General features: G+C 40.0%; 1 protein-coding gene and 1 long non-coding RNA gene across 5 annotated transcripts in view; one reads left to right on the top strand and one right to left on the bottom strand.

Moving 5' to 3' along the window:
• The first annotated feature begins 1,019 nt into the window (after positions 1–1,019).
• On the top strand, positions 1,020–19,257 carry LOC107143770 (HLA class II histocompatibility antigen, DRB1 beta chain-like). Of its 4 annotated transcripts, none has more exons than XM_015487508.2 (7): positions 1,054–1,192; positions 12,688–12,753; positions 13,304–13,573; positions 17,134–17,415; positions 18,031–18,141; positions 18,588–18,611; positions 18,904–19,257. In XM_015487508.2, the coding sequence occupies exons 1-7, from the start codon at positions 1,093–1,095 to the stop codon at positions 18,915–18,917; spliced, it is 867 nt and encodes a 288-aa protein (XP_015342994.1). In that variant the 5' UTR covers positions 1,054–1,092; the 3' UTR covers positions 18,918–19,257. The 4 variants fall into 4 exon arrangements, with proteins under 4 accessions (XP_015342996.1, XP_048661044.1, XP_015342994.1 ...); XM_015487509.2 differs by having other exon boundaries at positions 18,588–18,665; XM_015487510.2 differs by lacking the exon at positions 12,688–12,753 and having other exon boundaries at positions 1,020–1,192.
• Positions 19,258–19,983: 726 nt separating this feature from the next.
• The window catches only part of LOC125617409, a 20,995-nt gene continuing 14,963 nt past the window's right edge, over positions 19,984–26,015 (bottom strand). Inside the window, exon 3 of the long non-coding RNA XR_007348388.1 lies at positions 19,984–20,719. This is a non-coding gene — a long non-coding RNA (uncharacterized LOC125617409). The remainder of the gene's footprint in view (positions 20,720–26,015) is intronic.

Here is a 26,015-nt window from a genome sequence, read left to right as displayed (position 1 = left end):
AGGTAAATCAAGTGAAGGGGAATAGTGGAGGGACATATTCTCAATAAAATGAGGGAATCATAATGGGAACCAGGATTAAGGGATTGAATATTGTTTCCCACCCAAAATTAATTATTTTAAATCAGAGATGTATTAAATGATGATGTTTTGAGTCTTTTACCTGTCAGCCTCTGCATGCTTTGATTTGGACAGTGGCCTTATGCTGTCAGGGTGAGAGCTCTGCAGAGTTACTTTTGAGATCTTCATTCCACATAGAGGGCCTGCTCCATGCTCCTTGCCTATGTGTATTCTTTAGATGCCACTGAAATCATGACAGTATCAGGACACAAACTTGAAAAACCCTTGTACTTGTGTTAACTGATTGACTAGCTTTCTATTTCCTTTAGCTTATCAGAGTCACTAACTGTAAAGAAGTGCAGATCATACTCTCCAATCAACAGCTGTAATTCTGCAATATCATGTTACCAGGGGACGCTGCTGCATGAGGTTTCCACAGAAGCACAACTTTTTACAGCTTGGAAATACATGAAAGATCTTAATGCCTTCATTTCAACTGAGAGAGGTTAAGTAATTTACTCAGATTTACATTAAGTTATGGTTCAATAAGAACCCGATTCAAAGTCTCCTGACTTTTAGTTACCTTCCTTCCACCCACTTTACTCCACTTTCACACATACAGTCACTTGTCCAAACATATCTTTCTTCAAGTGTGAGGTGAATTCTTCTAAAAGGTTCATACTTGTGAATATATCACTGACAACTTCAGAGCTGGGTCATTATCATGGCTCAATTAAAATGTTTCAGATGCAACTGGATCCAAGGTTTAAAACACTAAATACAAATGATCCTTTTAATCAAGGAAATTCTGAGTTTGAAAAGAGGACCTTCATACTGTATCTCTGACCAGCAACTGATGATGCTATTCATCTGTGATGCTAATTGGTTCTTCAGCATCAAGACTGCCCAATCTAGCATCAAAGAAATGAATATCTTGATTCTTATTATTTGGGATTTGGTTAGAGATGGGACATAGCTCTCATTGCTTGAGACTTATCTGCTTTTCTCTAACCCAGACCTCTCCTGTTCTCCAGTATGGTGAGTCTGTGGCTCCGTGGAAGCTCCTGCATGGCACGTCTGACAATGATGCTGATGGCGCTGAGCCTTCCCCTGGCTTTGACCGGGGACACCAGACGTAAGTGCACTCTTCAGGCATGGAGAGGCCATGGTTGGGGGAAGGAAGGGAATTACTTTCTTAGTTTGTCCAGGCCAAGACCCTCAAAACTTGTGACATTTTCTTCAGTGTCCACGTTTTCATCATGTGGATTCTAAACTACTTCCAAAAATATGGAGCTAGAGCCTTTTCTATGAGACCTGTTTGAAAAGTCTTCATATGTAAACCATTTCTTTTCAAGTTGTCTTCAGTAAAATCTCCAGTCTCACATCATGTTCTCTCAGGGCCTTGGACGGATTAGAAATAATGTTAAACTAATTTCTCACTCAGTGGTTCCCTTTATATGTTATTATGCCAGAAAAAAAGGTGATTTTTTTTAAAAAACTAACTTTTATGTATAGTTCTAGTCTCTTTTATACATGCCACTTGGTTCTTTGTTTAAATTATGAAATATTAAAATACACAAGCAGTTAGAAGATATCAGTAAAAATAGTAGTAAGAGTCAAAAGGAATCGGAAGGGTTTCTCCCTGAAAACACAGGAAGTGTGAAGTTGCTGCCTCTGTAAAGGGTGAAGATGCTCCAGGAGGTGTCATCCACTGTCTTTTCTCTTTGTCCCTGAACTGCACTGTTCATGACCCTGGATCCCTGTGGGGCAGCTGGTCTGGTGGTATTCTTGACCTTCTTCCTGCTGTGGTTGCACCCTTCAGTTGAGGCAGAGATCCCTTGTACTTGAAATGACTGTATAGAAAAGGAGCACCTCTGGGCTGTTCTTTTGTACCTTAAAATATGTAATACTACTTCCTCCTCCTCCTCCTCCTCCTCCTCTTCCTCTTCCTCCTTTTCTTCTTCTTCTTGTAATGCATCTTCTTAAAACCTGGCATAGTTTAGTGTTCATTTAATGAATCTGCTTTAACCTTCTTATACAATCAGTTTCTCCTGTGTACCCCTGTGTTCTCTGGATTGAGCCCATAGGGGATTGAAAGTTCGGATAAAATTGTATGAAAATCTGTTTTCCAGTCAAAAATGGTCAGTTATCAGCAATTTCGTGAGCTTCAAAATTCTACAACATAATTGGGGGTACAGTGAGGGTGTGAAGTCTGTTAATATCTCCTGGGGCTGAAAACCAGTAAGCAAGTCAAGGGAAGTTGTTGGCTTACTGGGGCCTTAATCCAAATCTCATAGATTTCTCCATTGTGTCTTTTTTCCCTTAATTAGTCGTGTTTGGTATTTTCTATCTCCACTCTCCCCCCCCTTTTTTGCCCATGTACTCACCATTACTGAATATCCCTGAACTTCACACCTCCTAAGCTCTATAAGAGATTCATCAGAGCAGATAAAACAATATAAATTTCCCTTTTTCTTAAAATTGCCTTTTCTTTACCTGTAAATGCTTTTATATGGAGGAGAAAGAAGAAGTTTTCCAGGTGTGGTGACGCAGGCCTGTAATCCTAGTGGCTCTGGAGCCTGAGACAGGAGGATCACGAGTTCAAAGCCAGCCTCAGCAACAGCGAGTGGCTAAGTAACTCAGTGAGACTCTGTCTCTAAATAAAATACAAAACAGGGATGGGATGTGGCTCAGTGGTTTGAGTGCCCCTGAGTTCAATCCCTGGTACCCCCCTCCCCCCCAAAAAAGAGGAAGTTTGTCTCAACTTCTCACAGGAAATACAAGTCATATAATGTGTCATCAGACTATAAGAGTGTTGATGTTTGAACCTCTTATTATTTTCCAGGATACCACAGTGATCAATTCCCAGAACCACAGTAGTTTCATATAGGCCACAGATACTTTTCTGTGTTAAGTACTATATCCTAGGTTTGTTCTAAGCTCCAAAAATTCCATTTGATAAGACAGAAAGCCTCTAGTCTACTGGAACTTATATAATTACAGAGAGAAAGACAATAACCCAATAAACATTTAATGAAGAAAAATATTACAGAGAATAATAAAGGCACTCAAGGGAAAAATATAAAGACATCATCAGGGTGAGAGAGCAGAGAGAAAGGGGACTCACCCAACTTCAGTTTAGGTATGCGGAAATATCCCTGAGAGAGAGGCATTTAGCTGAGACAAGAATAAAGAGATGAGAGTAAGGAGAAGATCTAAGGGAGAAGGGAGAGGCATCAGAGGATAGGCCCCAAAGTGGAAAGCTGTGTGCTGCACTTAAGTTAGACATTTAGTGACTGAGGGAGTGGCCTGGAGTCCCAGAGGATGAGGTAGATGAAGGGGAAGTCAAGGGCCTAATCAAGTAGATGCCAAGAGCAAGGGTAAGAAATTTCAATGCTGTTTAAACTGATATTAGAAGCTCCTGGGAAGTTGCAAGAAGAGTCAATTTATATAAAGTTAAAAATAATTCTTTTATATGGAGATTGGATTATTGAGTTCACTTGTGGAGTTGAGGAGACCATTTAAGAGCACAGTAGAATTCTCCAAGGAGAACAGGTTTGTGGTTTCATTTAGTGTGCTCATGATGAAGAGCATGATGAAAATAAGATGGACATTTTGGGGAGGTTTTGCATAAGTAGTTAATAGATTAAACTAAGGAGGGGGTAGAAAATCAAACTTCTTTCGGAGGATTTTGTCTTCATAACTAGGTGGAAGGTGGTGATATTTATTGAGACTGGGAAGACTGAGGGAAGTCAGCACATCAAGTAGGTGGTTAAAAATAAATTTTTTAAACTTAAGATTCAGATGATTTTAAAATGTGTGACACTGTCGAGAAGTCAATGTGGGCATGAGAGACAGAAGTGAGAGTGAAGATAAAACTGGAGGAATATTTGCTGGCAGAATTGACACCATTAAATTCCACAAAATCTGAAAAGATTACACAGGGAAAGAGATTGTGTGTGGAAAACAAGAAGAACAGGACCATCAAAGGGGACTGGGACAGAGGACCAGTGATGTTGGAGGAAAACCATAGCTGAGTTGCATGGAAATCAAAGACAGGAGACTTTTCCAAAGAGGAGATAGTGGCCAGTGGTGGCTAGACACCACGGCAGGTGAGGGAGAATGTGAGAGGTGTGAGCCCTGGGTTCTGTGGACTTGATCTTGGCAGTCAGTGGAGTATTCAGTTAGGAAACTGGACTGTCTGTGAGAAGAGAGTCGGAGCTGCAGAGGTGAAGACTGGATGGAGATGACTATTGTGAGTGGCAGGTCTCAGGGGAGGACCGTGTTCAGGGGGCCAGTTGGACCTAAAGTAGGAGAACAAAGAGCCTGAAGAGAAGAGAGAGGACTTGAGAACCAGACAGATGTGTCCATTTATTAACAAGGAAGCACTTAGAGGGTCCCTGTGTATAATTTGCTGACTGGCAATGCAAAAAATCATTAATGAAACAGCCAATATTTGCTAGTGATGTAGAATATATAGTTATTATACTAGGGAGGAGAATAGAGTGATGACCAAATCCATCTGGTGTCTGGCAGCATGGAGCACTGTAACAATACCACCTGGTGGCTGGAGAACCTCAGAAAACTAGATCCATCAGGGTTGTTACTGTCATCACCAGCAAGTTGAGTTGGGTTTTTCATAGTTTCAATGAATAAGATTCACAAAAGATGAAGCAGCATTCTCCAGGTTAACATTTAAACACTCTCTTCAGTGTCTAAGTGGTGTCTCCCTAGGGAAACTCTCTGAGGAAGCCACACTAGTTTCTAGCTCCATGGTGAATGCACATTGTTCAAGGATACTAAGTAACTGATCTTCTGTTCTCCCATGTCATCTTCTGGGATCTTTCCCCCTGTGCTTCCAATGTCCCTACTACAATGTTCCTACCAATTGAGATGTGCCCATCAGGGGCCTCAGGACAAAACTTAGTACTTTTAGAATTTCAACATTTTCTGACTTTTTAAGATTTTTATCTGATAAACTTTTATCATACATTGAAATGCATGTGACTTGTTTCTCATTAACAGTATGATGGTTTATACCATCTTCATTGGTTAGTCCACTTGCAAACATGAGCATGGCCTCAAATCTTTGCCAAACATTTGTTAAAGTGTTTGTATTAATACAGGCTTTATAGTAACCTGTATCCTGGCTTCTTTCAGAAAGCTCTGGATTTCAAGCCTCTTTAAACTGCATTTAGCATAGAACTTTACAACAATTTATAACTGTTCTTCATGAATCATGATCCCTTGGTCAAAATATTTCATTACAGATGTCATCCTAGGGAACATTAATAGCCCAAACTTCACTTTTGACAAGTTGAAATCTCAACTGGTGTGTGGAGAGTTGTACATGGACAATGGAATTTGTCTAGTTTTCCAGTAACAAATTTAAGCTACTGATACAAAATCATTATAGAATAGTCAGAAAATACATGCATAATTATCCATATTTTCTTTTTTGAAAAAATTATGCATAATAAATACTGGATTTATTTCAGAAATACTGAATTTGGCTTTCTTCAGTGGTTTCTCTGATAGGGGCATTTGCCAAAGTATCTGATCCAAAATATCTATAGTGCTGAGGTTGGAAACATGCATTTACATCGTGCTGCTTCTAAAAAAATCTAGGCTCACATGTTATACAAATTCTTGCCTCTACTTCAGTTCTTTTGGTTTGTTTTAGCTTGTTTCAGCATAAAACCAACAAGAAATCTAAAATAAGGTAGTTTTGAGATTCATTAATTTCTTGCTGAATCCATTCAATGAATGTAAATTCAAGATCTTCATTGTTAATTTTTTAAAATTAGAATATTACAATTACATATAGTAACTGGCTTACACCCCCTCCAATCATACATGCATTGAATTTGATTTCAGTTCTAATCTTCCCACTTGTCCCTCCCTTGGCCCCTGCTATTCTCCTTCCTTTACACTACTGGTCTTTCTTTCATTCATTTTTTAATTTATTTTTTATACATATATAAATATTAAGGTAAAATTTTATGTGATATATATATATATATATATATATATATATATATATATATATATATACACATCACATGAGTTTTTGAGAGTTCATTCGAAATTTCCTCCCCTTTCTCATCCATCCCCACTCCCTTTTGATTTTTCTTCTTCTGCTCTACTGATTTCTCTATATATTTTGAAATCTTATCCTTCTTTCCTTTAGTTAACTCTATCTTCCACATATGAGAAAAAAACATTCAACCTTTGAATTTCTGAATATGACTTATTTCATTTAAAATAATATTCCCCATTTCCATCCATTGACCAGCAAATGCCATAATTTTATACATTTTTGTGACTGAGTAAAAAAATATTTTTATGTTATGGAATGATTTTCAGTATTTTTGAATTCTTGGTCTCAATCATATATCATAACTTTCATTAACTTGCTCTTATAAGTTATTGGGTTTCTAAGTTTTTTGTTTGTTTGTTTTCTGTCACTGTGACCAAACTACTTGACAAGAACAATGTAGAGGAGAAAAAGTTTGTCTGAGAGTCACAGTTTCACAGGCTTAGTCCAGGATGGCCAAATCTATTGCTCTGGGATTGAGGTGAGTCAAAAACTTTGTGGCTGAAGGGCATTGTGCAGGAAAGCTGCTGAGCTAATGGCAGCCAAGAAGCAAGGGGGTCAGGAAGAAGCCAGGGGCAAGTTACAGTCCCAGGCTACAACCCCCAGGGATCTATTTGCTATGGCCTTACCTTTCTACAGTCGTGACTTATTTTCTATTCAAATTCAAATGGATTAGTCAAGTAATGGGGTTACATCTTTCAGTATGTAATCATTCCACCTCTGCACATTTCTGCATTGTCTTACTTGAGCTTTTGGGGGGATACCTCATATCCAGACCATAAAAGTCATAAATATTGATGACAATCCCAATAATTTTTTTTGTTAAATGCTTTAGACTTCTGTAATAAGACTCTTGTGCTATTGATCAATTCAGATTCTCCCATTCATTTAACTTCCTCTTAACCACCATTTTTTTAAGCCACTTTTTGAAATTTTCAGTGACTCCAACACAGAGAAACATTAAAAATATATGACATTGTCACTGAAGTCCTAGGACAGAGGCTGATTTTGAGGATCCAACAAATCATGTCTGGCCATTTGCCGCCCCCCACCCCAAATCATACAGAAAAGGTAATGGTGAAAAGTATGAAAGGAATGTTAATCAGTGTAGCTACACCTGGAAGACAAGGGATCTGTGTCCTTAGCCCTGTATTCAAGGGTCTGACAATGTCTTTGAGGTTTTTAGAAATGGAATGAGGACAAGGTTTGGGAGTTTGCCTAGCTGGAGGCTTTTCACAGCTGGCAAAGAGATGATGCGGATCAGGTGTGGTCTTGTCCATCATCATCTCAGGAATGGTCAGGTTAAGAAAGTTGCTGTTGGGGGGATGCAGGGAGGGCATCATTTTGACTCATCCTAAGGTGTTCATTGGATCAGACCTTGTTCCTGAAATTCAAGGTTACTCAGAGTAAAGGAGATGGATGCAAAATGGAGGTAGAGAGGCCAAGTCTTTCACCCTGCTTTTAGCCACCCATCACACAGTTGCAGGCAAAAGTGAAATCTAATTATGTATAAAAAATATATGTGTATATTTATACATATATGTGTATATGTATCTATGTATTGGATTGTTATGGGGAGCCACCTCAGAAAACACTCCTAATTCAAATAAAAGAAAACTTTATTTACCTAGCCAGGGACTGTCTCCCACCAGTAAAGACTGATGCTCTGTGGGAAAACAGCAATTTCCTGGCCTGTGTCTTGGGAATTTAATGATGACAATCTAACTTGGGGCTTTTCTCAGGGTCATGCAAGCAAGCAAGTTACAGAGGCTAAAAAAAGCAGTTAGCTTAATGGCATCTTGGGTCCTAACAAGTGTTAGACAACTGTATCCTGAGTTTCAGCTGAGTGGGGGCCATAATCTATTTTAAAGTCATGTAGACCCATAAATGTACCCAGGATGTAGCTCATCACGACCACTATTATATCTTGAGTTGATTACATTCTGTGGAGTATAAAGTATAGGAAAATAATTTTTATAAGAAAACAGCTTTCATTTTAGTTTCTCAAAAACAGCTCTTGTAACAATTTTTATAGAAAGCAATAAAATGGAGTCTTAAGCCTGTTTATGACAGTTCTTGCTTTATAATTATCTTATCTCACTTATAAAAATCTTATATATATATTTTTTACTATATATATTTTTTTACTACTCTATAACCTGTAATTTACACTATCACTCATTTTATTGATTAGTTTACACCACAACAAAACTTCAGAACCACATGTGACTCATAATATCATCACCATCTTAGAGTAGTTTTAATTTGCATTTCTCTGATTGCTAGAGATGATGAGCATTTTTCGTATATTTGTTGATTGATTGTATATCCTCTTCTGAGAAATGTCTGTTCAGGTCCTTGGCCCATTTAATGATTGGATTATTTGTTTATTGGTGCTTATCTTGTGGAGCTCTTTATATACCCTAGAAATTAGAGCTTTATCTGATGTGTGAGGGGTAAAAAATTGTTCCCAGAATGTAGGCTCTCTATTCACCTCACAGATTATTTCTTTTGCTGAGAAAAGACTTTTTAGTTTGAATCCACCCCATAGGTTGATTCTTGGTTTTAATTCTTGTGCTATAGGTGTCTTATTAAGGAAGTTGGGGCCTAGCCCCACGTGATGGAAATTAGGGCCTACTTTTTCTTCTGTTAGATGCAGAGTCTCTGGTTTAATTCCTAGATCCTTGATTCATTTTGAGTTAACTTTTGTGCATGGTGAGAGATAGGGATTCAATTTCATTTTATTGCATATGGATTTCCAGTTTTCCCAGCACCATTTGTTGAAGATGCTATCCTTTCTCCAGTGCATGCTTTTGGCATCTTTGTCTAATATAAGGTAGTTTTAATTTTGTGGGTTAGTCTCTGTGTCCTCTATTCTGTACCATTTGTCTACCAGCCTGTTTTGGTGCCAGTACCATGCTGTTTTTGTTACTATTGCTCTGTAGTATAGTTTAAGGTCTGCTATAGCGATACCACTTGTTTCACTCTTCCTGCTTAGAATTGCTTTGACTATTCTGGGTCTGTTATTAAGATACCATCTCACTCCAGTAAGAATGGCAGCCATTATGAAGACAAACAACAACAAGTGCTGATGAGGATGTGGGGGGGAAAAGGTACACTCGTACACTGCTGGTAAATTGGCACAGCCAATTTGGAAAGCAGTATGGAGATCCTTGGAAAGCTGGGAATGGAACCACCATTTGACCCAGCTATCCCTCTCCTCGGTCTATACCCAAAGGACTTAAAAACAGCATACTACAGGGACACAGTCACATCAATGTTTATAGCAGCACAATTCACAATAGCTAAACTGTGGAGCCAACCTAGATGCCTTTCAGTGAATGAATGGATTAAAAAATGTGGCATTTATACACATTGAAATATTACTCAGCAATAAAAAAAGAATAAGATCATGGCATTTGAAGGGAAATGGATGGCATTAGAGAAGATTATGCTAAGTTAAGTTAGCCAATCCCCCAAAAAACAAATGCAGAATGTCTTCTCTGATGTAAGGGGAGTGACACAAAATGGGGTTGGGAGGAAAAGCAAGGGAGAAAAATTACCTCTAGATTGGGAATAGGGATGGGAGGGAAAAGGAGGGAGAAGGGGAAGAGCGTGGATGGTGGGAGGAGACCCTCATCATTATACAAAATACATGTATGAAGATGTGAATTTGTAAGGGTCCGGCGAAGCGTCGGAGAAAGAGACCACCAAGTGACCACTCATGCAACTGGCAGAAGGGGATTTATTTATTGGGGATCCATTCCAGCATGCTGGGGCTCCGTACCCACTCAAGAAATGTGAGCAGCCCAGAGCCCAGAGCAGGGGCTGAGCACTGCTTAAGTACACTTTTTTGGGGAGGGTGGGGACTTTACATACATCACAGTCTCCTTTAACAAATCACCATACACCGCGGGAAAGTCAAACAACAATTCTTAGACTTGATTAGTACATACATTGGCGGGAACAGGTCGGGGGTGATAGGTCAGTTCTAAACGGGGTACACATTCAAACGGATTGGTCCAGGCCCTGCAATGCCTACATGCAAGATCATACAGAGCCCTGAGTTATTAGACAACCAAGCAGTCAGGGGGAATATTTACTGGGCGGTTCCAAGCATTGTCTTAACAGCTACAGGAATTTCAGGTTTTGCATGTAGCATAGAAACCTAACAATACCTAATCCTTTACATTTTAACTCAGGCCTTGCAGCCTAGAAACTTTACAATGCCCGGTCTTTTACACTTTAACTTCAATTTCTTTTACCCTTACAAATTTGGTATCAACATAGCTTATATACAATCAGAGATATGATAAATTGTAGAATAAAGAGTTTAAATGCAAGAAAAAATAATGAGAGAGCTCATGTATAATGGCAGAATTTGGCGTGAACATACTTTATATACAGAGTTACGAAAAATTGTGTCGAAAATGGATAATTATGATTGTAATGCATTCCACTATTGTCATGTATGTAAGAAATTAAAAAATAATAATGATATCATCACCAAAGGAATCTCCAGAGAAGGGGACCTCATCTCAGAAAAATATGTCCTTTATATGAGAGAAAAGAATTTCAGCAAGTGCCTGTCAGAGACATGAGATTCATTCAGGAAAACAGATAAATATTCAATGTAGAATGAGGGTGATTTCCAGAGTGTGCTGGAGTTAAAGCAAGTAATGTAGGCCATCTCCAGAGGAAGAAAGAGCCACCCTTTGGTGCTAGGGCTGGTCTAGTGATGGAATCAGGGTGGAGTTGTGTGATTTTGAGTCATTTTCCCCTTGACTTGTGCACGGACCCATGTTAACTTTTGTGGCAGGGAGAACAAGGGCTGAGAACAAGGGCTAAGGATGTGGGCTTCTTGAAGGTAAGTTGCTTACTTTGCATAATAAAGCTTCATGGGTAGCCCTGCTTCATGGGTGGTGCTGCCTAGGGGCTGAAAGCTTATCTTTGTTTTGGATGGAGGACTCCTGACATATTTCACACTGAACAATTTCAGTCAAGGTGAAGGACTCTGTTTTCCCAGAGGCACCAGACCAGTTGAGATCAGTCATCATGGTGAACCTTGGCTGCTGGATGCTGGTGAATTTGCTATCAACATTGTTTAAAGATGTGGTTTCTTAAGGTTTCCGGACTTGGAAAGTCATACAAGGGATTTTAGACCTGTATGTAATCATGACTGTAATCTCCCCAAACCTCTTTATATAATTCAAAAACCCTGACATCCACCACAGGCTTTCAAGTGTCCAACTCCCTGTGACTTCTCCAGTCTGTCTTTAACCTTTTCTGCCTCTGTGCTTTGGTGCCCCATTGTTTCTATTTATTGAAAAAGTTAATTCCTTCAGCTTTATCACAGGGTATCACTTTTACTTGAAATGTGCCTCCCTTTCCCCCAAACATACACATACCTACTCCACACTTCTTCAAGCTCACATCAGTTTAAACTATCATGGAATATTTTCCTATTGTCATTTAGATATTCCTGATGTTCTCTGTTACTAGAACTCATACTCTGACATTTCTCATTCTTGCATAACCTCTTGTGTGTTTGTCTTTTGTCCCTCAATTTTACTAATTGATGTCCCAGGAACATATGAGTGGTGGTCTTGGTGATGAGTGGGTGTCAGTTTTTCCTTCTTTGGGTTCTAGGGGCATCAGAGGCCTGGTGTTAAACCAAGACACAAAGAAAAGACTGCCAACTACAATTTTAAATCAAATTAAAACAAGCTTGTAATTCTGACTAGCTGAGACTGACCCTCTCCCCAAATCCGTGGGATAGAAGACAGTCCTCCAGCTCTCTAGGAGCGCAGTTTTATAGCACAGAAAATTGCAAAAGGGGGGTGTCTTGAGAACTTACAGATAACAGGATTTTGGCAAGCATAATACAAAGGCAGGTAGTAGGTTAATGGTCTAAATGGTTCAGCACTTAGGGAGTAAATTTAGATCCCAACATCAGAATTTATGAGGCACCATTAGGGTTTCAGAGAGGGTTGTTATCTGGCCAGGGAAAGCCAGGCGTGGGTGAGTTCAACGCATGGGCAGGCATTCCAAGCAATTTTAAAACATCAAAATATAGCCAGGCCAAACAGAGATCCTAATATTTTACAGAAAACAGAAATGGATCTTTTATGACTTTTAAAAAGATGGCTCCTGATCTTAAGAGGAAATTAGGCTGGGTTTATCACCTGGCATAGCATTAGCACTAAGGAAGAATTTACAGAATATTCTAGATGGGTCTTGTTTAAGGAAAGGGTGAGAGTTGTGGGCATGAGAAGTGGGAGCAGAGAGTGTCTTTGGGTGGAAATTTCCACCAGGAGCTGGTGCTGGTTACCATGAGGGGCAATTCCTGCCTGTTTTTTGTTCCCCAACCCTGTAACTGAGGGGGACCAGGTCCTGAATAGAGTGGGTCAGAGGAATTTCTCTGCCCTTGGCCCACCTCCCTATGGTCCCTCTGTCTCAGGCAGATGGAAGTAGAAGGCCCAGTGTTTGGGGTGGGGAAATCAGTCAGGGGTGTCCTGATGTTTTTGTCACAGTGTCCAGTTGGGTTCCAGGTCCATGGTGTCCTAAACAAAGAATTGAGCTACACACACAAGTAACAGGTAAAGTACAGATTTATTAAGGGTGGAAGTGGAAGTAGACTCCATAAGCTAGAGCTGAGTGGGCCAAGAAAGGGGGGGGGGAGGGCTCAAGGCCCTGATGTCTGGAAACCAGTGTCTTGTATACTGAGCTGTGATGCATTATGGCCCTCCTGAGACCTGATTGAAGACCTAACCCAACTTACTAACATGGGTCACCTCATGACACCTGATTAAATAGTGTCCAATTCCCGCGTTGGTCACTGTAGAAAACCTAATTAGAATACTGCCTACTCTACCCTCAGTGGTCATTTTAAAATATCGAGAATGTGGTGAAGTTGTCATGGTGTCATGGTGTCCTGGTGATAAGTCCTCAGGGGCGGAGTTGTCGTGGTAATGAGGGACACAAACAAGGACATGACTTGTGTCCCTGTCTTGTCCTCTATGGGCATCCTTCTTATGTCCTACCGCCTCCATCTTGGTGTCCCATCATCCCCGCCCCCGCCCAGGTCTCCCTGTTTGTCAGTCTCCTCCCAGAGGCCGCCTGGTGAGAGGGTTGTTCCTGTCCCCACAGCACGTTTCCTGGAGCAAGTTTTCAGTGAGTGTCATTTCTCCAACGGGACGGAGCGGGTGCGGTTCCTGGAAAGATACATCTACAACCGGGAGGAGTACGTGCGCTTCGACAGCGACGTGGGGGAGTACCGCGCGGTGAGCGAGCTGGGGCGGCGGGATGCCGAGTACTGGAACAGACAGAAGGACCTCCTGGAGCAGAAGCGGGGACAGGTGGACAACTACTGCCGACACAACTATGGGGTTGGTGAGAGCTTCACTGTGGAGCGGAGAGGTGAGTGCTGGGCCGGGAGAGAGAAAGGGTGTGTGTGTGTGTGTGTGTGTGTGTGTGTGTGTGTGAGAGAGAGAGAGAAAGAGAGAGAGAGAGAGAGAGAGAGAGGAGGAGTAATAGAATGTGTGTGTGTGTGAGAATGTGTGTGTGAAAATGTGTGTTTGTGAAAGAGTGTGTGTGAGAAAGAGAGAATGTGAGAGTGTGTGCAAGAGAGAATGTGTGTGAAAGAGTGTGTGTTACAGAGAGTGTGTGTGTGAGAGTGTGTGTGCATGAGAGAATTTGTGTGTGTGAGAGTGTGTTTGTGTGTGTGTGAAAGCATATGTGTGTAAGACAGAGTATGTGTGTCTGTATGTGAGAGAGTTTGTGTGTGTGTATGAGAGAAAGAGTGAGAGAATGTGTTTGTGTGAGAGAATGTGTGTGTGTGTGTGTGCGCGAGCGCCCGTTATGAGAAGTTAAGGGTGCCTGTGAGGTCCCTGTGTTATTGTCAGTGTCCCTGCAGGGACCTGGGGAGCCAATGCTGCGCATGGGGCAGGAGAGCTGAGGAAACCCTGACCCCAGAGTAAGGGCAGGACTGGAGAAGAGCTTGAGGTTTCTGTGAATTTGGTGTCACTTAGCCCTGGTGGCCCCAGAGGAGAGGAGAGGTGGGAGAAGGCAGTTGCTGGAAATGGAGGGGACTTGGCTTGGGGTGAATGGGAGGCAGGTGAGGAGGGGGCATGCAGGAGTCCGTGGTTGGGTGAAGGTTTACATTTACTTGCCAAATGCTGTTACCATGTGAAGAATTCTCTTTTATCTCTGGGGTTCTCACTGTTTTTGAAGTGATTTTATGGATTCTCTGGATAGTGAGATTCCGAAAACATTGTTGATTTATTTTGTTTATACTTTGCTTCCTTCATGGCTTTCCATGTTAAGAATTTTAGCATTATATTTAATGAAATATGCTCTAATATTGTTAGTAACAATTTAGCATCAATATTAAATCAATCCTTTAGCAGTTTTGTGACAATGTTTTGCCTCAAGCATTCCTTGAGGGGAGAGGGAAATGGTTGTGGATGATGTGAGGAGGCTGGTCACAAACTTCCTTGACATACACCGTTTTTAATCCAGTAGGCCCTGATATAAAAGAGTGCTAGGTTTGTTTCCATAGCATTTTACTGAAAATCAAATATCAGACTTTTTGTGTGAATGGGCTGTGGGATTACCTCTGATCTTTTTGAGGCTTACTTTACTTCTAAATTTCCTAATGTTTCCTGCCTTGTTCCTTTGCTTTCCTAGGACATGGATTTTTACATATTTGAAATGGTGGTGAAACTGGATTTTGAGTTACAATTTTGTTACTTAAATAACAATGTTGCTATTTTTATATTTTAAGTGGTTGAACATTAACTCTATGTGGTTATTACACAATTTACCTCACATTCCTCTTGGTTACATCTTTTTTTAAAACTGTCAAATACAGTCCTCCCTGGGTGTGTTAGCTTTCTGTCATGGTGACAAAACACCTGCCAACAACAAAAAAGTTTTTTGTGAAAAGTATTGTGTCATGCATGAAGTTCACATGTTATGAAACTCAGACTCTGTCATGACCACAGATACCAGATAAAAGTTATTTTGTCTCATAGTCTCAGAGGTTTCAGTCCTTGTTCCCTTGACTACCTTGCTTTGGGCCTGTGGCTATGGCTACACAGTGGAGTCAGAAGGACATGGCGGGGGGTAGGCTACTTACTTCATGAGGACTACAAACCAAAGGGGGAGGAGTGGCCAGAGTCCCAATATCCCCTTAAAGGACATGGCCCCAATGATGGAACTTCCTTTCAATAGGCCCTACCTCCTAAAAATTCTACTGACTCCCAGTAGTGCCCCAGACTAGTGACAAGGCCTTAGCACATGGCCTTTTAGGAGCATTTAATACAAATCATGATATTAGGTATGGAGGAGAGGGTAATTTAGTTCTAGGATCCCAGTGGATACGGAAATATGTGAATGTCAAAGTCCTTTATACCAAATGATCTAGTAACTGCTTATAATTTATGCATATCTTCCTGTGTACTTGACAGAACCTAGATTACTTGTAATACCAAATGTAAATGCTTGGTAAATAGTTGTAACACTGAATTGTTTATGGAATAGTGAGGAGGAAAAAAGTACCTACAAATATAGAGCAAATACAGTTTTTTCCAGCTGTATTTAGTTATCTGCAGTTAGTTGAATCCTTAGATGAAGAAGTGCTGATACAAAGGGCCTACTGTACTCCAAAAGTTTTATATTTTAAAACTTAATTTTCTCTTTCTTTGATTTCAAAGGTTCTCAAACATTTTCCCACGTTTATTTGCCAAATGTTGGTAATACTCTGAGAATTCTCTTTTATCTCTGGGGTTCTCAGAGTTTTTGAAGTGATTTTATGTGTTCTCTGGATACTGAGATTCTGAACACATTGCCAATACATTTTTTAATATTTTGCTTCCATTTATTACTTTCTATGTTAAGAAGTTTTGCATTTTATTTAATGAAATATGTTCCATTATTGTTAGTAATGATTTAGCATCAGTATGAAGTCAATCCTTTAGTGCTATTATGAAAAGGTTTTCCCTCCAGCATCCCCTGTCTCTTTTACTTAAAAGCATTTTTTGATGTCGGTGGTGAGAAGTATTGTGTCATGCATGAAGTTCACATGTTACGAAACCCACACTGTCATGACCACAGATACCAGTTTACAAGGAGAGACAGTTACAATATGATAATAATCCTAAAAATAGATATGCATGTTATATAAAGGAAGAGGGATTCCTCAGTGGAGTGTAAATACAGGGTCTTTTGAAGACAGGACTTTCCTTGCTGCCTTCCCTCTCCTCAGGCCTCCCGCATTTCCTGCATTTCAGCCTTAGAGAATCACCTCTGTCTGTCCCTGCTTCCCAGAGTGGAGTTCTTTCAAACACTGGAAGATAAGGGCTTGCATAGGGAGCATTACCAACATCCCATCTTCCCTGTGGCTCTTCTGTTGTCCTCCCATTTATCCATTCAGCTTTGACTCATATTCTCTTAGAGAAATCAACAAGAATAAATTGGTGAAATACGTTGAAGGCTGCAGGTATTGCAGGTATTGCTTTATATATTATAGATGCATTAATCCTTCTCTGACAGTGAGAGATAAGTCGGTATTATCCCCATTACAGTGAGAGGCAGAGGCACAAAGAGAAGTAAGAAACTTTCCCAGGATCAACAACTAAGAGGTGGAGCCTGGATTTGAACCTAGTTGATCTGGATTAAAAAAAAAAATCACACTTTTCACTAAGGTCCTGTATGCTTTGCAAAACATTGTAAATACTTTACCTCAGTAATGAATAATTGTTTCAAGCTTTGAAACAAACGAACCAATAAACAAAAAAAGCAAAAAACTATCTCTCAGCTCTAATGGGTCCTGGCTGAAGGCCTGACACTCTCAGGCCTATGGCCAGCTGAGGAGGACTGCCAAACTTGAGGCTGAGTATGGAGAGAGGAAAAAAGGGATGCAACCAGGAAGATACTTCTGCCTTCCTGATTTATTCTTTCTAAATTTTCTCTCCTAGTTAAGCCGAAGGTGACTGTGTATCCCACAAAGACACAGCCCCTACAGCACCACAATCTCCTGGTCTGTGCAGTGAGTGGCTTCTATCCAGGCCACATTGAAGTCAGGTGGTCCCGGAATGGCCAGGAGGAGCAGGCTGGGGTCGTGTCCACAGGCCTGATCCAGAATGGAGACTGGACCTTCCAGATCCTGGTGATGCTGGAAACAGTTCCTCAGAGTGGAGAGGTCTACACCTGCCAGGTGGATCACTCAAGCCTGACGAGCCCTGTCACAGTGGAATGGAGTGAGTGAGAAGCTTCCTGAACTTATAAATTCCTCACCCACCAGGAAGGAATTAGTTTATCCTGAGTGTCAGGTTTCTCCTCTCCTTGCCCTGTGTTTTCATGTACTGAGTCATGGGTATAGCTTTGTGATAGTTTCTAACACCTTGTTATAGTTTCTAACACCTGTACCCCCTAGGGAACAATGACAAAAGAGAAGCTCTACCTGGTTTTTACCTTTCCGTGCTGTCTCAGGGCATGGTCAGCCCGATTGCCCTGTCTCCAGATCCTGCCTCTCTGGTCTGGACCTGTGTATCTAGGCTGAATCTCTGGGTCATTCATTACATAATCTGTGAAGAAAAGGAACCTGAAGCCCTTTCTGACATCCAGGAGTCCAATCATTCATTAGCTTCATCACCCTCGATAGGCCACTAACACAGTTCCTACATCAGGTGTTATTCAGGGCTGTGATATTTTAATGAATTAAATGCATGAAGAATTTAATTTTCTGGGAATGACTAGTTATAGTTCCTGTAGTTCAGGCTTCTTCCCCAGTCTTAGAGCTCTGAATCTCAGTGTCTCAATGAGGAAAGTTGTATTGGGGGTGGGGAATTGCTAAATCTGGCTTCTTCTCTCAGGGGCGCAGTCTGGATCTGCACAGAGCAAGATGCTGAGTGGAGTGGGCGGCTTTGTGCTGGGTTCGCTATTTCTTGTGCTGGGGATGTTCATCTACTACAAGAATCAGAAGGGTAAGGAGCCTGCTGGAGCTGAGTCTCCATAGCTTTTCTGGGAAAAGAAATAGGACCTTGTTGAGGTCAGTTCTTATGTCAGTGGTCCTGTCTGAACCTTTTCTTCATGTGATCTCAGATAGCCTGGAAATTCAGAAGTCAGTGTCTGTGGTTACTATGTCAAAACCTAGAGGGTTGTGGCCTATATGGGTATGGAAGGCTAACCAGAATAGAGGTATGGGTCAAGTACCTTGAGCAAATGAAGGAAGAGCCAGTAACCATTGGATTTGTGTGACAGAAGCTTCCTGGTCACATATTGTCAGCTTGTGCTCCCCTCTCTGCCTTGGCTGATGTGGGCTGTGGTGTTGAAGGAATCAAAGGTGGCAGATCTGAGGCTGGGAATATGGTGTTTGGGGTCAGATTTGCTTCCAGGTCTTTAAGTATCCATCTCCTCTTCTCTTTCCTAGGACGCTCTGGACTTCAGCCAACAGGTGAGGTCCTTTAATCCTCTCTCAGAGATGGATTTGCTTTCCCTACAGCAGAAGGTAGAGGTGTTAAGACCCGAGACAGAAATACTGAGAAAGATTTTGGATTCGATTTTCTGATCAGGCAGTGTGCACTAAATCTTCTTTCCACTTAATGAAAGGCCTGGGCTCTGAAAGAGCTTCGGCATGGAGAATTGATAATTTGTTTTCTTCAATGCTGTCATGATAGACCCTGAGGGGGAAAGGGAGCCATTTGCAACATTAGGACTGAAACAACACTGTCCTCTGCCTTCTGCAGGACTCCTGAGCTGAAGAGAAGTTGACAACACTGAAGGAAGGACCCATGTCCTGCCTCCCCAAGTCATGAAAGGCTCCTACTTGGCTCTCCTTCTTCCACAGAGACAGGGCTTTCTCAGGACTTGGTCGTTCCTGGTTCAGTGACCCCAAAGAACATGTCCTCCCTGCTGGCCTCCTGAGCCCTTAGCCCTGACCTGAAAGCCCTAGTACAGACACCATGCTGAACTTGTCTTCATTTTCCCCTGACCCATTTTTCTTCATGCCTCCCATGAGTCTGAAATCACTTTGTGCCACTTTACTTTATTCCATTTCTTTTCAAATAAACATGGGGGTGAAAATCCTCTGCTTCACAGAATTTCTTGTTTGTTTTATTATGGTACTGGGGATTGAATCCAGGGTTACTCTAACACTGAGCTACATACCAAGCCATTGTATTTTTTTGTTTGTTTGTTATGAGACCAGGTTGTTGAGGCTGGCCTTAAAGGATATTGTAGTCCTCCTGGCTCAGCCTCCCAAGTCACTGGAAATATAGGTATATACCACCATTCCCAGCTGGTTTATGCAGTTTTAAGGAATAAACAATAGAGAAAAGAAAGGGATCCTTACTTCACAATACAACTGTATTTTCATTTGTATGTTTTATGCATGTGGGGTAATACATAAGTTTAGTTTGGTTGATTTAGGTATTCACCAATGTATACATCAATCAAACATCAGGCTATGGACCATAACTATGATTTTAACTTATCAATGTAAAATCAAAAAATTAAAAAGGCAACGTCTAAAAATTCAGCATAGACTAAACAATTGAAACAAATGTAACAATGGGAAATAAGTAAATTTACAAATAGGAAAAGTAAATCAAACATTTTTTTTTCAAATTTTACTTATACCTAAAACACAGTATTACTGTAATCGCATACCAGTGTATGGATGTATTCATAGATTTCACTTATATTCTATTATAAAAGAGGCAAATGGGTTTCTGAGAAAGTCTTTTAATTGACGGATTTGGGGGTTTCTACTCTTGTGTTGCATCTGAAGAGCCAGTTCAAATGTAAGTCAAGTCATAATGCAAATAATCAATTCAGAAGTTTATCTCAAAGTAATAATCATTTGGACACAAGTTTTCCACTGTCAGAAACACCTTTTATTTTCAAGCAAATTTAAAATTTATATGATGTATATTTTATTGTAAGTTCTATTGCATAATATTTATGCAAAGCATATTTTCCTATAAGATGTTGCTAAGTTGATAGTGATACCTGTTCTAGTTGATGCCAGGACTGTAACTTTACTCTTATTTTGTTTCCTCAGATGAAGATATAATTTGTCTCATTCTATTGGAGATGTGAAATGTAAATTATAAGGTAGAATTAAAATCTATTACATACATATTTCAGTGACAGTTCTTTGTACTGAGAATAGCAGGAAATCCAATGTAATTGGTTGTATTTTCTTTAACTCATGATCAGGCAAAGCAGCTGGATGCAGGGCTGCGCAGTTCAGTTGGTCAGTGGCATCTGCATCATCCTGTAACTTCATCTCTGTGTCACAGCATGTCAGCCTTCCTGAGATGACAGGAGGACACCTGCAGCAGATTTAGGCTTCCTGTTCTCTCGCAATAGCTCCTAAAGACGTGAAACAGAAACTGTCTCCTCCTGTGTTCTCTTGGATGGAGCAGTTGCACTTCTCCCAGGCATCCCAGACTCCTTCCTCACACATGGGAAGACAGACCATGTGATCACAGGGGCAGCCAAACAACCCATAGTTCAGTGTTTGTGGAGTGGGCCAGATGCACGTGTTCAAAGAAAAGACTATTGGGTTGGGTAGGAAAGAATTATTTTAGGGTGGGGAATTGACAGTTTCTGATACCATTATTTTGCTAGTGTTTTTAGTTAATTTCCTCAGGAAGGCCTGTTGATTCCTGTTTGGTTGTTGTTTATTTAAGCTTTATTTTTGGCCCTGGGGATTGAACCCAGGGGCTTTTATCCAGTGAGTTTCATGCTCAGCCCTTTTTATAACTTTTTATTTTTCAACATGAACTGACTATTTTGCTGAGGCTGGCCTTGAACTTGTGATCGGTCTGTCTCAGCCTCCCAAGTAAAAAGGGGAATATAAGTGTGTGCCCTTGTGCCCACTCTTGAATGGATTTGAGTGTTTTTCTTTTTCTTTTTTTAGACATATTGAGTACTAAGTACCATCTACTAATGAAACAAACAAAAAATTCAAAAAAGATTATTTGTTTTTAGAACTGAAGATACTCATGTGTAATTTTATAGGAAAAAATAAGTTTTCCAAAGAGATATTTGAAAAAAGATAATTATAAAAGAGGGGCTTTATAAAATGCTAGGACATATTATACATCTACTTTAACAGACACAGTGTTGATTAAATATGCGTGTAGCTCTGTAGCTATAACAGTAGAGATTTAGTTAAAAATAAAAGGAGTATTTCACATCAGTAGAGTATACTCCAAACTCTTTAACAAAATGAATATCTGGTAAATAAAAATTGAAATAAATATGGAAAGTAGAAAACATTTAAAAACATGTTATTATACCTATCATTTTCATAATAACAGTAAATGTGGTGGAAAGTAAAATGTCTAAAGTCTTTTTTGTTGCCTTGCTAATTGGGATGGATTATGTTATAACTACCGTGGTAAAACAAATGGCAATTTCATAAAAAGTTAAACACCTGTTTGCCACATGATCCAGTAAATCCACTCCTTTGAATCCATCCAAGAGAACTCAAAACATGTTCTCATAAAGATAGGTGGGCCAATGAGAGCAGCATTGGATATAATGCCCCCAAACTAGAAAAAATCCAAATACCTGACAACTAGTAAATGGATGGTCAATGATATCATTCAACAATCAAAATACAGTTCAATAAAAAAGAACAAAATGATTATACTAGGTACAAAACTGACAAACTTCCAAAAATTAGACTAAGTAAAAGAAACCAGACACAAAATCTCCATAATATGAAATTCAATTTTGTTCCATGTCTAGAAAATATCAATTTGTAAACACAGGAAGTAGATTAGAGGGTGGGTAGCACATGGGGCAGGAGTAGAAATGAACTGTAAGCAGAAATGTTGTGACTGATAGGAACTTCCTAGATTCTGGAGAGAGATGCACAATTTATTAATGTATGTACTAAAATAATTCAATTTTTCTTACAATGAACAAATTTGGTGGTATGTGAACATGCTTCAATAGGTGTGTTAAAATGATTTGTGGGCTGGTGTGGCTTAGTGGTAGAGCACTTGCCTAACAAGTGTGAGGCACTGGGTTCAATCCTTAGCACCATATAGAAATAAATAAACAAAATAAAGTTATTTTGTCCATCTACAACTAAAAATATATTTTAAAAATGCTTTAATAAAGAAAGATGATCTGTATGGGAAGAAGTCTGAGCAAGTCAGAAAATCCAGAGGACAAAAAGAGAATCTGCATAAAATTTGAGATTTCTTTGTACTAGGAAAAAGGCAAAAGAAGTGTGTAGCTCAGGAAAATTGTTGAAAACCACAAGGAAGACATTAGGCTAAGTGTCTGATGATATCACATTGTCAAAGAATGAATGAATGAATCAACAGAAAGTTGGGCAAAGGATAAGAAGACTATTAACCAAAGAGAAAATCCCAGTAGTCAATAAACATAATTGCTAAAACTCACCAATAATTTGAAAAATACAAGTTCAGTCTATAATGTTAGACTGCTGTCCCTGACCTGCGTGGGCAGCTGAACTTAAGGTCACTCTGTAAATTCCCAGGGACACCAAATAAAACACAGACATACACTTTACTTTTAACCAAGCTTCAGAAAGGCTTCTCAGCTCTCTGTCTCAGGCTCCCTAAATGGAGAGCAAGAGAAAGTCACCAAAGGCTGGTGAGAGAGAGTGAGCATGTTCAGAAGTAGGCTTTTATTGGGGGGACCCTTATTCTTAGAAAGTTCCATACAAAAAAGGTCAGAAGGGGCAGGGTTACAAGGGTCAGGTGAGTGTAATTGGGGAGTGCCCCCTTCATCTGAAGACATGCCATCAACTTCCAGACTGGGGCAATGTCCAGGTCACTACAGATGTAGTGAGGGTCAAAGCCTCTTCACTCCAGGGTGGAAGACGCAAATCATTCAGAGTGGCTCCCCATGTTTGTCGGGTTACACAGGACTAAAACACTCAGGGGTCACTCCAGGGGAACTGGGATAATTGGGCTGTGTGAAATAACCACACAAAAGACAGAAATATCTTTTTCCTTTGGGGTCACTGTAATGGCTCCTCTGACCTTAAGGGTCGAGAGAGAGAGAGAGAGAGAGAGAGAGAGAGAGAGAGAGAGAACACAGGAGCTGACCCCTTTTATTGAGGAGAAGCTATTCAAAAGAGGCAAGGGGTCAGGTTTCAGAGGGCTGAGTCTAGCTTCCTAATTTCTGCTGTCAGCAGATTGACTGACATATAGGTAGGCCACACCCAAGGGCAGAGTAAGAGAAGGGGACACACAAAGGGTGTTTCCATGGAACATTCTATCCCCAACAGGGCAAGAAGTAACATTACAAAGAAACAGGTGAGCATAGCTCCACCCATGGGGATGTAGGAAGGCACGCCCATGCAAGAGGACACAGTTGCTCACACCGTAGAAGACTGGGCTATCCAGATCACAGTGTGACCCCTAATGCCACACTGGGCAGCACAGGAATAAGACACAGTCACATGCTAGTCAGCCCCCCACATATTCCCCCTTTCTTAATTTAAAAAAAATTGGGAAATTCTATCTTTCATTCACTGGATTCTTGATCCAAGGTCATCACGATCTGCTATTAAAACAGAAAAGAAATTAGTAGAAAACATCATTTTAATAACACAATCAACTTGGAAGATCCAAGTTATTATTATTATTCTGCCAAACATTCATCAGAAGATTCTTAATCTTTTCCCAATTTTATTGGGAGGCATTGCCTTTGGCCATAGTAATAGACATTTTTATTGACATGGCATTTAAGCCTCTCCATAAACCATAGAGTAGAGGACTCATTCACATTATTCATTACGTTGTCTTCTAGAGCAATATAGTTCTCATCCTTCTATCAGTACTTATCTGACCATGAAGGATCTTGGATGTAATTTAAGTCAAACATTAAAAAAAATCCATACATTATAAGTTTTAAGACATAGCGACAAAGACTGCAATTGAAGAGCAAGGAATAATATTTAAAGTAGTCACTTCAGGGATCAGGAGACCAGCAGTTTGCCTAGGTATGGTTAATTGACACACACCTGTTTTAAAGCCTGAACATTAACTTCAACATATTATAGCTCTGAAATATTAGCTGGCAATACCTAGTGATACAATACGTTGTATTCTTACAGGCTACAGGACATTTATCATTCTTTCTCTTAATTTTTACATTTAAGGAGTCAATTAGATCTGCAGTAATGTAAATACTCTTAGAAAAATCTATTTTAATAATATTTTTGGTAATTATCCGGATATAGTCTTAATCACTAAAGACCAGCATAATTGGCTGGTTTAGGTTTCTCATATGCTGTCTTTTTCTTGAAAGATACTTCCAGACTGCCTGTTCACCATAGAATTGACATATTGTGGTGAGCCGTTCTAATTAGACCGTGGCCGCCATTAGAAGATGGCGCCGGCTTCCACTGTGGCCTGTGATAAACAACTCCTAATATGGAGAATTGGCACGCAATCCCTTACCACCCTATGAGAAAGGTCCACGTGGCAGCTTAAGATTGGTATGCTGGAGGCTTTATTAGGCTGTGCTTGGGCGCTCGGCGACGGGTCACAAGAAGATGATACATGAATCAAGGCCTGAATAAACTGCTGAAAGAAGAATCCTGTGTCGTGTTTTCCCTTGCCGGTGAGGGGTCGCGGCAACATATAATTGACCATTACAGTCAGGAAAATTAATCTAGTTTCAAGGGTGGACTTTTCAGTCCACACTGCAAGGCACATTAAAGGTGGATCTGGGAAATGGGTCCATAGAAGCCTTTTCATAATTTTTACTTACCTGACAAGCTCATGAAGCTGTATGGTTGTAAACTCTGTACCTGGAAATTTACCTTCTTGTGACATGTTTTTCAGTCATTATCATGATGACTGTTTAAACTCTCCTTTGAAATCTGATTTAATTTATTGAATCGTGTTCAGTAACATTAAGACTCTCAATATTACAATTTTTAAAAAAATTAAAAATATTTTGTAAGATCTAGTGTGTGTCTCTGGGGTCCTGTATTCCCTGTTTTCTTTATTTAATAACATTGAGTAAAAGCTTGGCGTAAGCCATAGTATCATCAGTTTAAGTTATAGATAATAGCACAAGTATTTAAATGATAAGAATAGATTTACCTTTTATGATTATTGTAATTTTTTATTGGTTGTTCAAAACATTACAAAGCTCATGACATATCATCTTTCATACATTTGACTCAAGTGGGTTATGAACTCCCATTTTTACCCCAAATACAAATTGCAGAATCACATCGGTTACACATTCACATTTTTACATAATGCCATATTAATGACTGTTGTATTCTGCTACCTTTCCTATCTATCCCTTACTATCCCCCCTCCCCTTCCCTCTCATCTTCCCTCTCTACCTCATCTGCTGTTGTTCAATTCTCTCCCTTGTTTTTCCCCCCCTTTCCCCTCACAACCTCTTATATGTAATTTTGTGTAACATTGAGGGTCTCCTTCCATTTCCATACGATTTCCCTTCTCTCTCCCTTTCCCTCCCCCCACTCATCTCTGTTTAATGTTAATCTTTTCCTCATGCTCTTCCTCCCTGTTCTGTTCTTAGTTGCTCTCCTTATATCAAAGAAGACATTTGGCATTTGTTTTTTAAGGATTGGCTAGCTTCACTTAGCATAATCTGCTCTAATGCCATCCATTTCCCTGCAAATTCCATGATTTTGTCATTTTTTAGTGCTGCGTAATACTCCATTGTGTATAAATGTCACATTTTTTTATCCAATCATCTATTGAAGGGCATCTAGGTTGGTTCCACAGTCTAGCTATTGTGAATCGTGCTGCTATGATCATTGATGTGGCAGTATCCCTATAGTACGCTCTTTTAAGATCCTCAGGGAATAGTCCGA

Source organism: Marmota marmota, unplaced genomic scaffold, assembly GCF_001458135.2.
Source record: "Marmota marmota marmota unplaced genomic scaffold, marMar, whole genome shotgun sequence".
Classification (NCBI taxonomy): domain Eukaryota; kingdom Metazoa; phylum Chordata; class Mammalia; order Rodentia; family Sciuridae; genus Marmota; species Marmota marmota.
This window is presented reverse-complemented; position numbering and strand designations above follow the sequence as displayed.

Bases quoted from the DNA above. Each gene is read 5' to 3' on its own strand.
- LOC107143770 (XM_015487508.2), top strand. From the start codon at position 1,093: ATGGTGAGTCTGTGGCTCCGTGGAAGCTCCTGCATGGCACGTCTGACA. The intron at 1,193-12,687 runs GTAAGTGCACTC...TTTTTGTCACAG, and splicing joins TTTGACCGGGGACACCAGAC to TGTCCAGTTGGGTTCCAGGT. The intron at 17,416-18,030 runs GTGAGTGAGAAG...TTCTTCTCTCAG, and splicing joins CCCTGTCACAGTGGAATGGA to GGGCGCAGTCTGGATCTGCA.